Source organism: Mastomys coucha, unplaced genomic scaffold (genome assembly GCF_008632895.1).
Source record: "Mastomys coucha isolate ucsf_1 unplaced genomic scaffold, UCSF_Mcou_1 pScaffold1, whole genome shotgun sequence".
In the NCBI taxonomy this organism is placed as follows: Eukaryota; Metazoa; Chordata; class Mammalia; order Rodentia; family Muridae; genus Mastomys; species Mastomys coucha.
This window is the reverse complement of record NW_022196891.1, coordinates 28,417,773-28,431,932: the sequence shown is the minus strand read 5'-3', so window position 1 is coordinate 28,431,932 and position 14,160 is coordinate 28,417,773. Positions and strand designations below refer to the sequence as shown.

The window sequence follows — 14,160 nt, the reverse complement described above, 5'->3', positions numbered from 1 at the left end:
ATATATGAGTACACTGTAGCTGTCTTCAGACACACCAGAAGAGGGCATCAAATCCCATTTCAGATGGTGGTAAGCCACCATGTGGTTGCTGGGAATTGAACGCAGGACCTCTGGAAGAGCAGTCAGTGCTCTTAACCATTGAGCCATCTCTCCAGCCCGGATTTTTTTTTCAAGGCAGGGTCTCACTATGTAGCCCTGGCTGGTCTGGAACTGACAGAGGTCTGCCTGTTTCTGCCTCCCAAATGCTGGAGTTAAAGGCTGTTACTATGTCAGCCCTCTATATGATTTTTTTTAAGTTATTTATATATGTGCATATATGTGTATGTCTGCTTTTCTGTATGTTTCCATGCAGTGCTCCTGGAGGCCAGAAGTAGATGTTGGATCACCTGGAGCTGGAGTTACAGGTGGCTATGAGCCACCTCGTGTGCATCCTGAGAACAGAACATCAGTCCTCTACGAGAGCAGCAAGGGTGCTTAGCCTCTGGGCCATTTCTCTAGACCCTTCTAAGTGAGTTTTCAAAAAGACCCTTTCTTTTAGAAATACACCAGGCAGTGGTAGCATACCCCTTCAATCCCAGCTCTAAGGAGGCAGAGGCAGGTGGATCTCTGAGTTCGAGGCCAGCCTAGTTTACAGAGGAAGTACCAGGCCAGCCAGGCCTACAGAGAGAAGTGGGGGCAGTGGGGGCGGGGACAAAATATAAAAGACAGGGCTGGAGAGATGGCTCAGTAGTTAAGAGCACTGACTGCTCCTCCAGAGATCCTGAGTTCAATTCCCAGCAACCACATGGTGGCTCACCACCATCTGTAATGGATTCCAATGCCACCTTCTGGTGTGTTTGAAGACAGCAACAGTGTATGCACATAAATAAAATAAATAAATATTTAAAAAAGAAAGGAAGAAAGGAAGAAAGAAGGGAAGGAGGGAGGGAAGGGAGGGAGGGAGGAAGGAGGGAAAGAAGGGAGGAGACTCTGGCAATACTCTCCAGTGACTTAGTCTCCAGTGGCTTAGACGGAAGGTTGGTGGGAAACTAACAGATTGATCATCTGACACCACCTGAATCCACTAATCAACATTAACACCCCCCAAAACAAAACAAAACAAAAACCCGACAGAAACAAAACATGGAGCAGCAAGACATTATATATCTATGGAAGATGCTACAGAAAGGACCACCTGTGATACAGTGTTACCAAAATAAACCCTGAGTCTAACCAAGCCTCTATCTTATTGGCAGTCTACGGGTGTGGGGAAGAGCGCCTTAAGGCTGGGGGGCATATAGCACAGTAATAGAGCGCTCACCAGAATACCTAGGGCCCTGGGTTCAATTCCCAGCACCACTGACAGAAAAAGGACCATTCATCTTAACAGTGCTGAGAGGAAACAGACAGCCAATATGGAGATCGGTCAACACTGCAGGAAAAGCCCATGGCTCTTCAATGGCTAGCTAAAGAGAATAAAAGTATGTGTGGGGGGGAGGCAGACACCCGGGAATGCAGAAAACAATTTGGCAAAGCAACTAAAGGTTGTGTATATAAACTAGGGCCTGCTTTAAACCAACTGTGGTGGTCAATGTTTACTTCTGTGTAGAGATACCATGACCACAATTCTTATAAAGGAAAACATTTAACTGGGGCTTCCATACAGGCTCAGAGGTTCAGTCCATCACTATCGTGGCAGGAAGCATGGCGACATGCAGGCAGACATGGTGCTGGAGAAGGAGCTGAGAATTCTACAGCAGGCAGCAGGAAGAAAGCCTCATTCGAACTTTGGAAACCTCAAAGCCCTCCTCACCCCCACCCCCAGTGACATACTTCCTCCAACAAGGCCACACCTCCTACTCCCTCTCAACTCGTGTCATTCCATCAAATATATGAGCCTAGTGGGGGGTGGGATGGGGGGTTAGGGGGACACTCTTATTCAAACCACCACACCAGCCAACAGTAAGACTCACTCTCCTTTAGCAGCTGTACATGACCTGAATAATTAGTAATTAGTCTATGCTTCATTAGATAACATGGCATGTGGTCAAGTAATTAAACAGTCTACTTTTAAACTCTGTGTGTGCGCATGTGTCTGTGTGCCTGCAGAGGCAGAAAGAGGGTGTTCAGCCCCCTAGAGCTGGAATTACAAGAGCTTGTGAATGCTGGGCACAGAACTCTGATTTTCTGGAAGAGCAGCAAGTGCTCTTAGCCATTGAACAATCTCCCCACCCAAAGTTCTTTTCTTGAAGCTACGAACCAAAGTTTTACAAGTGAAGTAAAATGGCCTAGCATATAATTTTTAAAAATAACCCCTGGAAAGGGACTGAGTTTGAGTTGTGAAGCTGGGGTCTGGTTATACTACACATACTGTTTGACAATTTTCACAATAAAGTTAGATAATACAGAGAACATTTTTTGTAATATTTTATTGTCATTTATGTGTAGGTCTGTCTGATGAAGAAGTCTGAGGGGGCGTCAGCTCACCTGGGACTGGAGTTACAGGCAGTGTTGGATTGCCTGAGACGGGTGCTGGGAACTGAGTTCGGGTCCTCTGCAAGAACAGCATGCACTAACCACTGACCCATCTTCTCCAGCCCCATAGAAACATTTTCAAAAGTAAACGAGCCCTTTTGTGGGTATTAGCTGTGCTGGGGCAGGAGAGTCAGTTTGGGTTGGAGAGCTCAGAGAGATGGCAAGACGGGAAGGACTGAACTTGACCAGAGGCTGAGGTGAGGGTATAATGTGAAAGAACATTGTCATGGGCAACTGCTGAAACCCCGTCTCCGCATGCCAACTGCACCCCTAGCATCCTTGCTATGAATGCTCCATCTTCTGGGACCTCTCTTGAAGCAGAAAACTGCACAGTGTTGCAGTTAAGACTCTTCCTGTCCTCTACCCTCATTCCCCTATGCCTGCACCTGGTCCATGGTGCCATCTGCTGGACATGAATGGGAACTGACGCGGCCAAAGCTAAGAGTCCCCCACGAACTGAGTGATTTTAGAATGGGCTCCTCACACAGGAAAGACAAACGTATATCAAGTAAACATATAGGAAGCTTTTAATTTCATCACCATAAACATTATACTCTGATTTATCACATACAGTATAAAATATTTACTCTGCTAAATAAATAAGACATAGATAACATTATTGCAATCAGCACTGAAAAATCCCCCTAGACGTGATGAGCTCGTTGGCTCTGGCGGGGAGTACTCCTGAGTTTGTGTGAGATTCCCCAGGCTGTGACAGATATGCCCCAGAGGCTGAGATGGGCAGAGGCCTAAGGAACCACATTTGTGCTTAGGGTTCAAAAAAGCCCCATAGAGAGTTCATGGAGCCAGGGGATAGACTTGGAAGGGCAATCTCTTCATGGTCCATTCCCATAGGGAGCAGTGAGCAATCAGGGAACCAAACTGGGTCAAGAGAAAACTGAGATTTGGTATGCTGTGGAGACCTTGGGTCCCATTTCACTTTTCCTCAACGCTCAGCCTTGAGTAGGGACATCTTATGGCTCTCAATGAAGGTGAATAGATTGCCCAAGGTACTGGGCTGAGCAGTTTGGGGGACTATATCTATTACCCCAGAAGAGGAGTCTGGCAATATCTAGCACAGTGACCAGCTATTTTAGGGGGACCAGTTTTGAGGGATCCCACCCTACTCAAACTTCTAGGCACAACATAAAAAAAAAAAGGCTGGGAATGAATTTTATTCTTTTTTGTTAAATAAATAAATTAAATATTTAAAGGCCCGTGTCTCCGAGAGACAGCAAACAAGGGCCAACGAGCTGAGCCATTTCCTGAAACAAGTGGGGGATGGGGGACTCAGCAGAAAGGCAGTGTTGTGGATCACGGGGCTTCTCCTCGCCCGCTAGGGTTCCTCCTTCCAACTTCCACCCTGCCGAACCCTCTGGGGGAGAGCTTCCTTACGAGAAACCTCCCGTGCAAGAGCAACAGCGGCAGAATCTGGACAAGGGACTTGGAGGGAAGTTCGTTCGGGTCCCCCAAAATCCTTCCTCGGGTGACTTCAAGCAAGAGGTTAGCTGTTCACTTAGAGCCTTGATAAAAGCACCTGTACAGACCGCATTTGCATCCTTGCAGAACTTCAGAACGACATCCATGCGGGAAGCTCCCCAGTAGGCCAGCTAGACTCTGAAGCCAGAGTTGAAAGCTCAGGCTCCTATCTGTGCAACTATACACTTCACTGCCTTAGGATGGCAGCAGAGAGCCACTTAGGCGACAAAGACCCGGAGAGGCCAGCTCTGCAGCCCTCTGGGGCCCCGAGAACCCGTGAGGCAGACCCTCTCTCTGATACCTTACAGAATTCTACACTGAGTATTTGGCCAAGTCATTCTTGTCAAACACTACCTGTGTAGCAAAGTAAATGGCGACCAGGCCCAAGCCTGCAGCTGACACCATATAGGCAGTGACAGAGTGGCTCAGCTGGACAATGGAGCCCATGAACAGGGACGGAGCCACCTGGGACAGCAGAAAGGCACTGTCCAAGATGGCAAGGTCCAGGCAAATGCCCCGTCCAGTAACAACCCTGGCCTCGGGTGGCTCACCCACCACCACTCGCATGGAGACATCGCAGGCAGAGGCCCCACAGAGTGCGGGTGGAGAGACCAGGATGCTGCCGCCACTGCCGCCAGGGCCCACGTGTCCATTGGGGAAGGGAGCTCCCGGCTTAGGTCCTGGCAAGAAGCTGGCTGTCTGGCAGTCCTCACCGCTACCACCTCCAGCGTCCCCTCGGTATTTGGGCAGGAACACCTGAGGGTGGGGACAAAAAGGAAACAAAAGACAGACGTGTATCCAGGTGCGGGGATTCCCGTAGATGACCACAGGGGTTACAGGAAATCAGGCAACTGGCTTACAGGGGAAAAAAAAAATCCAAAACCCGAGGAAATGCTAACTTGATGTGGATTCTAAGCAGAATCCCCCTGCGCCCCTAACATGGTTAGAGAAAAAGGCCTGAAGTACATTCTGGCTTTTCTTAGAATACACAAGAAGTCAGTCAACTCAGATCCACAGGCTGAGAAAAGTCCAGAGCCCTCTAGAAAAGATAAGAAGAATGTGACAGACAGAATCGAGACGCAGAAGAATAGAGAAAGAAAAAACAAACAAACAAACAAACAAAAACAAAGGAGGCACTTGCAAGGCCCCAAGTTCCACACAGACTGCCTCAACCCCCTGCACACCCTTTCTTCCACTGGGCCATAGGGAAGTCTTCACTGGCCTGCCCCTCTAGGGTCTAGGCCTGCTAGAGATAACTGTCCAACATGAGGTCACTGCCATGGCCTTTGGCCAGGGAGAGCCCAGTAATTGGGCCTGCAAAAGGGAGAGGCGGCAGGGAGATCTCTCTTTTTTTTTTTTTTTGGTGACCTCCACAGCCCAGCTGCCTGACCCTGAAATTTTTCCGTTTCTTCCTGTAAGCTGCCTGAGACTGGAGAACACGTGTCTATTGGGCCACCACACCCTGCCCCCTCCACCAACCCTAAACCCCAATGGCCCGCCCCGGGGCATCCTCATTTAGGACAAGACAAGGATTGACCCCATCCTGGTCCCTGTCAGGCGGAGGTATCTAGCACAGAAGGCTAATGGGGCTGGCTGCACCAGAGAGCCGGAAGCTCCCGGGCAATGCCAGAGAGACCCAAAACTCATCAACTCGTCCCATGACTCAGGAAGTGGTAAAGGACAGTTGGACCGTATGGAGGACCAAGCCTGGCCCCAGCTGCTGTTATAGACCCTTTTTAACGCCTGACATCAAGGCAAGGACCAGTAAGGCTGGATACTGGAGAGGTTCCCCGGGACAGACATGCTCCTCAGTACAGAGAGGAAGGCTAGCCCTGGCCTAACCACAGGGGTTCGAGCCTCATTTTTGGACAACAGCTTTTAAAGTCCCAGCCCAGAGCTCCATGAGAGCCAACAGGAAGGACCGGGTTCCTATCACCAGCCCGCACCCCCCCACACACCCCTGCAAAGTACTGCCGAACAAGCCAGCCTACTAGCTGCGGCCAGGGCCTGGTCTTTCCTAACTCTGAGGGAAAGGGTAGGGAAGGTCTGTGGTCTCTCCTTCTAGTCTTCTGGTGGAGTTCTGATCCAGGTCCTTCAAGCTCAGTGAGGACAGGGCAGGAGGCAGGGTGAGCAAGCTGTTTCAGTCAGGGAGCCTCACGAGGAAGAGCGCCTTCTGCAGGAACTCGTTAGTGTGGATTGAATAAAATGCCCGAGAACCCCGCCCCCTCCAGTTTATTCCTCAGGTAAACAAAGTTGCGATTGTCAGGCTCAGATGCAGCACTGAGGGGATTAAGGGAAAGGCTGGGCACAAAGGACGAAAGCAGGGAGAGGAGTGGGTGGGGAACAGAGAGACACACAGAGGATTTGAAGGTAAACCAGAAAGAGGGGACGAAGAAAGAAGTCTCCTCCATCTTGCAGCAAGCAGGATACAGATTGATCGCATCGCCTCTCTGCAAGGACAGCGAAGGCCAGGCTATTCCCACTGCCACCTGCTGCAGCCACGTGCCAGGGACCCACACTCCACCTCTGGATATAATAATACAACCCGGAATAAGGGACTTCCGTTGTGTGCTTATTCTTCAAGATTCCTAGTGGAGGGACTCTGCACTTCCTGCAAGTGCTTTCTAGTTCTAAAGCCAGGAAGTCATCCCTAGAATCTAATCTACGCTTCTTTGGCGGCTGTAGCCTCTGGCCCCAGCTGCCCTGTCGGGTCAGAGAAAGCCAAGTCTTTTTTCCAACATCTCTTGTCAGGCACCACGTTCTCAGGCCGCCCCCACCCCATATCTAGCCAACTGGAGTACCTGCTTCTCACGATGGTAGAGGGAGGCGAGCGTGTATGGCAGGATCTGCAAGGCTGAGAAGGTAAACCCGGTGAGGGCGGCCGAGGCTGTCACCATGACCACGCTGTGGGAGAGGCATGTGGCAGCGGCAGCCACGGGAAAGGTCATCACACTGGCCAGATAGACGGACCGTGTGCCGAACTTCTGCACCAGCCTGTCCATGACCAGGGAGAACAACAGGGAGATGGCACACTGCAGGAAGAGCCCCAGGCTTCCCATTCGAATGCCTGGGGGTAGGGAAGAAGTGGTGGGTAAGGACCCTACACAATCCAGGGGAGCTAGAGACTAGTAGTCATGGGCATCTGCCCCCTGGGCCCCTCCCCATCTGCCCGAAACTGACATCTAGGTTGTAATTAGTGAATGTGGCCAGGGGCTGTTGATGAAGGGCAGAGGAAGATGCACTAAGGAAGAGGGAAGAGGTGTGTAATGGAGGAGGGGGGTGAGGACCACAAAACGGCCCCCACACTGGCTCTAAGACAGTTCTGTGGACTGCCTGAACTAGTAGGCATCCGGAGTTCCTGGAAAGCAAGCATGGAGCACAGGGCCCCGTGGAACTGGAGCCGCATAGACCTAGAAGCCCTATGGAGACAACCAAGATAGCAGCTGTGTTCATAAGCCGCTGCACATCATCGATAGATCCTTTTTTTCCTTGACTGACAGGGGGCTGGGACCCAGGGTAGAGTCGCCAGGCCAGGCCCAGGCTGTGAGCATCTCCCAACCCTGGCCTGTCCTCTGCAGGGTAGCCACCAACAGCAGCTTCCACTGATGCTGAAGACTCACCTTCATCATAGTGCCTGCGGGCCTCGGTGCCTGGCTCCGCTCTGGGTACACCCTGGTACAGTCCCTCTCCCACGAAGTCGGTGTAGAACAGCGTGAAAGTCATGAGCGCCATCCAGCTGCACAGCTCAGCCACAAAGAGCCGGCGCAGGGTGCGAGGCATGCGGCAGCACAGCTGGTGCAGCCGGGGAAACAGGGTGCCCAGATTCCGGAAAGCCAGGCCCACGTGGCATGGACAGCATCGGCGTGACATGGAAGGGACCAACAACCCTTCTGCTGGCTCGGGCGGGCCCAGTACTGCCTCCTCCGCCACAAACAGAGTGGCTGCCATGCAGATGAGAAAAATGAGGGTGAGGAGGCCAAAGAGGCATTCTTCCTGAGTGCCCAGGTAGGGGGCCAGGGCGCTGGTGTCCCAGTCAATGGCGGGTAAGAGGTAGCCCAGGCAGCCCCCAAGGCTGATCATGAAGGCGTAGACAGAGAAGGCTTGGCGGCAGTGGTCTGGGTCCCTGAAGAGGTCGGAGAGTAAGGCCTCCAGCGGAGTGAAGCACACCTGACCACAAAAGTCCAGCAGCCCCACGCCCAAGATTAGCAGGGCCAATTCCAGGGGCCTGGTATTTGGGCACAGCAGCCCCGCCAGCCAACCAGCTCTTGGGATGAGAAAGAGGCTTAGCAGGACACCCAGGGACAGAGCCCAGATAAAGGGTCTTCTGCGGCCATAGCGCCCACGCCACTGGTCACTGGCTGAGCCTAGGAGTGGAACAGAAACCAGGCCCAACACTGGGCCAATGCCTGCAAGGACAAAATAGCACAAATCAGTAGCCAGGACAAAGGGACAAGAGGGGAAAAAAGAGCTAACTCTGAAAAGAGGGCACAACAACAGGTCACACAGAGGCAAACCCCCATACAGCATTCACAGAGACTCTGTTCCTCTCTTTTATTTTTTTTTTAAGATTTATTTATTATTATATCTAAGTACACTGTAGCTATCTTCAGACACACTAGAAGAGGGCATCTCATTACAGATGGTTGTGAGCCACCATGTGGTTGCTGGGATTTGAACTCAGGTCCTTTGGAAGAACAGTCAGTGCTCTTAACCGCTGGGCTACCTTCTCCTGCCCCGACTCTGTTCCTCTCTGTGTGGGTGTTATAAACACCTTGTTTTCAGAGAAGGAAATGGTGGTAGCCAGGCTGCACCCTGGAAGCGCTACCTATGCAAAGACTCGGGTCTGGTCTGCTGCGGGTTCGAAGCAGCCAGACACCCCGGAGCCTGCATCCTCATGAGGCATCCTGAAGGAGGGAAGCCACAGAGGAAAACCCACAGAGTAGCCACCGACCTCCTGTGGCTCTCGAGGAGTTTGGTCACAATATCGGAACCCCACACCACCTGTCCCGTGTCCAGGAGAGAGAACCCTGCCTGGGAGACCATGGTGAAACCCCAGTTCTACTGATTAGAAGATATAGCAACTGGGTTAAATAACGGTGGCGCACGCCCTTAATCCTAGCACTTGGGAGGCAGACGCAGGCAGACTTCCTGAGTTTGAGGCCAGCCTGGTCTACAGAGTGAGTTCCAGGATAGCCAGGGCTACTCAGAGAAACCCTGTCTCGGAAAACCAAAAAAAAAAAAAAAAAAAAAAAAAAAAAAAAAAGGCACTTTGCCTTTCCAAAGCATCCCTTTTCCTTGTGTGTAGAGTACAGAGTACATTGTCCTCAAGGGCTGTTGTGTGTAAATGACAACTGGTAATGTGCACCCCCCCCACTGGGCACTGCCCTCTGAGCCACTCCCCGGGCAAGAGAAATGCTGCCTATAACCCAGCCCCGGGCACCAGAGCCGGAAGAAAGGAAGATGGAGTGACTCACCCAACACCATGGTCATGAACTTCTCCTCTACCCCTACTTCCAGCAGAAGGGGTGGTACATAGGTAATGCCAGCAGCCAGGCACACCTCCAGGCCAAAGGTTAACAGGTTGACCAGCAGGAGCTGAGCTTTCCGGTGCCGTAGCAGACGGCTGGCCCACAGCCTCTGGATCATGATGGACAGGGCAGGTAGGGGTCCAGGGGCCACTCACATACTCCACAGCTGCTTTGAATCAGCCCGACCGTGGCTTCTCCTCCTTGCTAGCACCAGTCTCCTAGGGTGCAGCCTGGTTCCCATTTCGGCCAGTCCTTTAGTGCCAATAGGGCATCTCATCCCACGTTAAACAAGTCACCATCTAGTGCTTTGCTCGACGGGGACACATCTCCTCAGTTGGGTCCTAGAAAGGCAGGACAGTCACGGTCACATGAAATGTTGCATCTCGGGCACCAGGTCTCCAGGATTTGCTTTACATTCTCTAAATCTTGCTCGTTTGTGGGCTGGTGCTGTAGCCCTATGCTCAGGTGCTCCTGACCCAGAGTCTCTGCCAAGAGGCTCATGTTAATATTAGTCTAGCATTGACGTAATCAGTAAGAGAAGTTACATTTGAACCTCAGCACACCCCAAGGCCAAGTAGATGTCCTTTACTCTCTTCTGAAGCAGCTCTACAACTGCTCCTTTTGGGGAAACTCAGGACTGGCTTTCAGGGGAGCCCGGGACATCCGCCAGGCCCAATTCATTTGCTTTGCTCTTCAACATCCCAAGCTGAGCCACTCAGTCCTTGTTAAAAGTGACAGTTCTGGGGCTGAGAGGTGGCTCAGTGGGTGTTCACTGCGCAAACATAAAGCTATGAGTTTGGATTCCCAGCAACTTTTTAGCCCGGCAGAGTAATTCATATAGTCCCTGCAATCCCAGGGCTAGAAACACAAGGATTCCAGGGATAGCCAGAGGAACCGGTGAAGCCCAGCTTCAGTGGAAGATCCAGTTCCAGAAAATGAAGTGGAGAGCCACCAAAAAGGACATCTGATTGCCAGGCTCCAAGCCTCTGAACGCACAAATACATATTACACGTGATGAACTGAACATACAGATACAGCACAGAAACACACGCACAAATATTTCCAGTCAGGGGCGGGGATGGCTCAGTAGGCAAAGTGCCTGACAGACAGAAAGAAAAAAAAAAAGTAAGGATCTGATCCCCAACACTATGAAAAAGCCACAGTGGCTGAGCTTGTCTAACCCAGTGCTGGGGTGGAGTCTAGCAGATGGCTGTAACTCATTGGCCAGCTAGTCTAGCCAATTGGTGAGCTCCCAGCTCAATGATAGACCAAAAACCAAAATCGAGTGTCAAGGAAGCCATCTGAGAGTTGACCTCTGGCCTCCCACTCATATAAACAAGGACAGAAAGCATGCACATAAAGATGTGCACAGAACATTTCTTTTTTTAAAGATTTATTTATTTATTATATATAAGTACACTGTAGCTGTCTTCAGACACCCCGGAAGAAGGGGTCAGATCTCATTGCAGATGGTTGTAAGCCACCATATGGTTGCTGGGATTTGAACTCCCGACCTTCAGAAGAGCAGTCGGCACTCTTAACCACTGAGCCATCTCTCCAGCCCCAAGAACATTTCTAAAAGTAAAAGAAAAGGGTACTTCCCAGTCTCTACTCCTGGCCCTGAGCCACGTCACACAGTAGCCCCACACTCCAGGACAGAGACAAGAGGGAAGAAGAAAGGGTACAGCTCCTTAAGTAGGGTTTCGACCTGTCACTGACACAGAGCTCCTCTTGGTGAACCCAAGCCCAAGCAAGAATCTCTCCCTCAAGTTCACAGGAGGCAAGAAGATGGTCCAGCCGACACACACATTACTTCCCAGCTGCCACAACCAGCTGGGGACCATTCCTCAACCCCCACCTCACACGGGACATGATCCAAGATCTCAACAGTTATATATTAATTGGTGGCATCTGAGAAGATGCCATCAAACCCCGAGCCAGTGTGATGCCGTCACTTCCTGGGTGACCTCTGGCCCCCAATCACACAAGCAAGTACACCCAGCACAGCCTCACCAGTTACTTGGTCTGCTGGGTAAGTAACCTCTAGGGCTTGCCTCCTGGAGATGGTGAGGCTGCTGCCTACTGTGCAAACTGTGCAAGTAGGACCTGGTGGGGTGGCCCCACAATTCCAGCACTACTGAAGCAGGAGGGTCATCGGTTCAAGGCCAGCCTGAACTACACAGTGAGTCCCTAGATTAAAGACGGGGCTGGGTGTAACTTAGTGCCTACCATATGTAAAGCCTTGGGTTCAATCCCGCACCACTACAAACACACACACACACACACACAAATTTCAAATCAGCATCAATGTGTACTAAGAGACTGGGGGGGCTGAGGGCAGGCCCTGGTGAGAAAAGCCAAGAGTCTGCTAACCTGCATTTACCCCAATGAAAAAGCAGGAGACAAAACCTGCCTCTACACCCCACTGGGCCACCTTCCCACTCCTCACCAATCAACCCCACAAAGATTGCTGAGGATGTTGCTCACGGAGAGGGCTCTTCTCCACTAACACCAGGCCCCATGGGGTCCCAGCACCCTGTCACAAAGCATGCCAGAGGCGCTAAGCTGAGCCTCAGAGAGACTAGGTACTGTGGACCAACCTGAGTTAGACGTGTCCATTCCATATTGGCCCTCTGGGGCCGGAGAGATGGCTCAACGGTTAAGAGCACTGGCTGCTCTTCCAGAGGTCCTGAGTTCAATTCCCAGCAACCACATGCTGGCTCACAACCATATTGGCCCTCTGAGACTCCGCTGCTGAAAGACTAGGAAATACAGGACTGGAGATAAATCTGGGTACTGGAGAGCTCCCTCCCCCAAAGTCCCTACACTTTGCTAAAGGGAGGGGCTTATAAAAGGGTATCATAAAAAGGAAGATAAAATACTAACCCACAGTCCCGAGGTGGAGGCACTGGACAGACCTCAGTTTTAGCTAGGCTACTCCTCTGGGTTCAACTTGGCCCCTCCCCTATTCCTTAAGTAAGCTAGAGGAAAAGCTTCCCTGTCTAGAGGGGCAGGCTCTGGAACAAAAGACTTCTAGCCATTCTACCCTCCACCCTCAGTCTGGGAGGGACTGGGGCTCTCACCTGCGCTGGGTTTAAGGGACCAGGTCCTCCTTGAGCAAACAGAGACTTTGCCAGACCCAACCTCACCCATAAACCTGCCTTCATTCCGTAAGTCCTGCATTCTCCACTTCTCCACCAGACTGGTCACCTCACCTGCCTTCCCTCCCTGCAGGCAGCTCTCCCTCAGCCCATCAGCACTTCTGTGAGTAGGAATGTGGGGAGCTCTTAGGACACAAGACAACAGGAACACATGGCAGTTCCCCATGCTCCTACAACCCAAGCAGCTGAGCCAGATTGCTCCTCTCTACCCCAGAGAGACTCTACTCTCTACCTGGTATGCGGGGTCTGGACCAGGGGCACACACAACTCCTAGATAGGAGCAGGGTGGAAGGCAGGCAGGTCCCAGACCTCTATCCTTCAAGTTGCTGAGCCCACCCTCCCTCTTTTCGTACCTACTCTGCCCTGGAGATGCAGACGCTCCACTTCTGAGAGCCCAACTTTTCTGATCCCAGCATTACACGAGGAATTCCAAACCCCAAAGAACATTGTCTCCTTTCTTTTTTGTCTCCAATATCCCACTCTCCTCAACTGCCTCCCTGCTCCAACTATGCCAACCCTATGGCAGACCTCCATGCATCGACTACGGCTGACAGAATTACCCACAAGGCCCTTTGCGCTGGATACCAAGACAGAAGCCCGGGGCCATTCTGGCAGCAGCATGTGCTCTCATCAAAGTTGAGAAGAGACAAATCACGGTTGCCCCTTCCAGTCTGGACTCCCTCATTCTCTTGGAGTTAATGAACACAGGCGAGGCGACGGGGACCAACTCTCCCGGGAACCTTCCAGCCTCAGAGACTTTCTGATTCTCTTCCTCCACTACTTCTGGAGCACTTGGTCTGGCAAACAGAAGATCAACCAGCAAGCCAGCCTCAGACTGCTCACCTGGAGAGGAGCTGGCAGGAAGAAGAGGGCAGAGGAAGGCTGACCAGGTCACGGGAAGAAGGACAAGCATGGGCAGCCTTGCGGGTACGGAAGTCCTTCTCAAGCTTCACACTTCTCCCCTCCTCTGTGGGTCTCCACGGACCAGTTAGAAGGCTAGAAAGACTGTGTGGACCTTTCAGACCCTTCCGGGGATCAGAACTAAAGCCTGGAAAGACGGGGCAGGGAGTGTCAGTGAACCTGAGCTCTATACAGTTCTGTGAACCTTAAGATGTAACACACTGAGCTGGAGAGATGGCACTGACTGCTCTTCCAAAGGTCATGAGTTCAAATCCCAGCAACCACACAGTGACTCACAACCATTCATAATGAGATCTGATGTCCTCTTCTGGTATGTCTGTTGACAACTACACTGTACTTAGACACAATAATAAGTAAATCTTTTTTTTTTAAGATTTATTTATTATAAGTACACTGTAGCTGTCTTCAGACACACCAGAAGAGGGCATCAGATCTCATTATGAATGGTTGTGAGTCACTGTGTGGTTGCTGGGATTTGAACTTATGACCTTCAGAAAGCAATTGGTGCTCTTACCCTCTGAGCCATCTCTCCAGCCCTAATAAATAAATCTTAAAAA

General features: G+C 51.3%; 1 protein-coding gene across 2 annotated transcripts in view; it reads right to left on the bottom strand.

Moving 5' to 3' along the window:
* Nucleotides 1-3,018: 3,018 nt before the first annotated feature.
* Slc45a3 (solute carrier family 45 member 3) overlaps nt 3,019-14,160 on the bottom strand; it is a 21,976-nt gene continuing 10,834 nt past the window's right edge. For both annotated transcript variants that reach the window (XM_031382027.1, XM_031382037.1), the window contains exons 2-5: nt 9,468-9,862; nt 7,614-8,399; nt 6,795-7,060; nt 3,019-4,749 (exon numbers count right to left, since the gene is read on the bottom strand). In XM_031382027.1, coding sequence (XP_031237887.1) covers nt 4,306-4,749; nt 6,795-7,060; nt 7,614-8,399; nt 9,468-9,639 — 1,668 coding nt within the window. In that variant the 5' untranslated portion in view covers nt 9,640-9,862 and the 3' untranslated portion in view covers nt 3,019-4,305. The remainder of the gene's footprint in view (nt 4,750-6,794; nt 7,061-7,613; nt 8,400-9,467; nt 9,863-14,160) is intronic.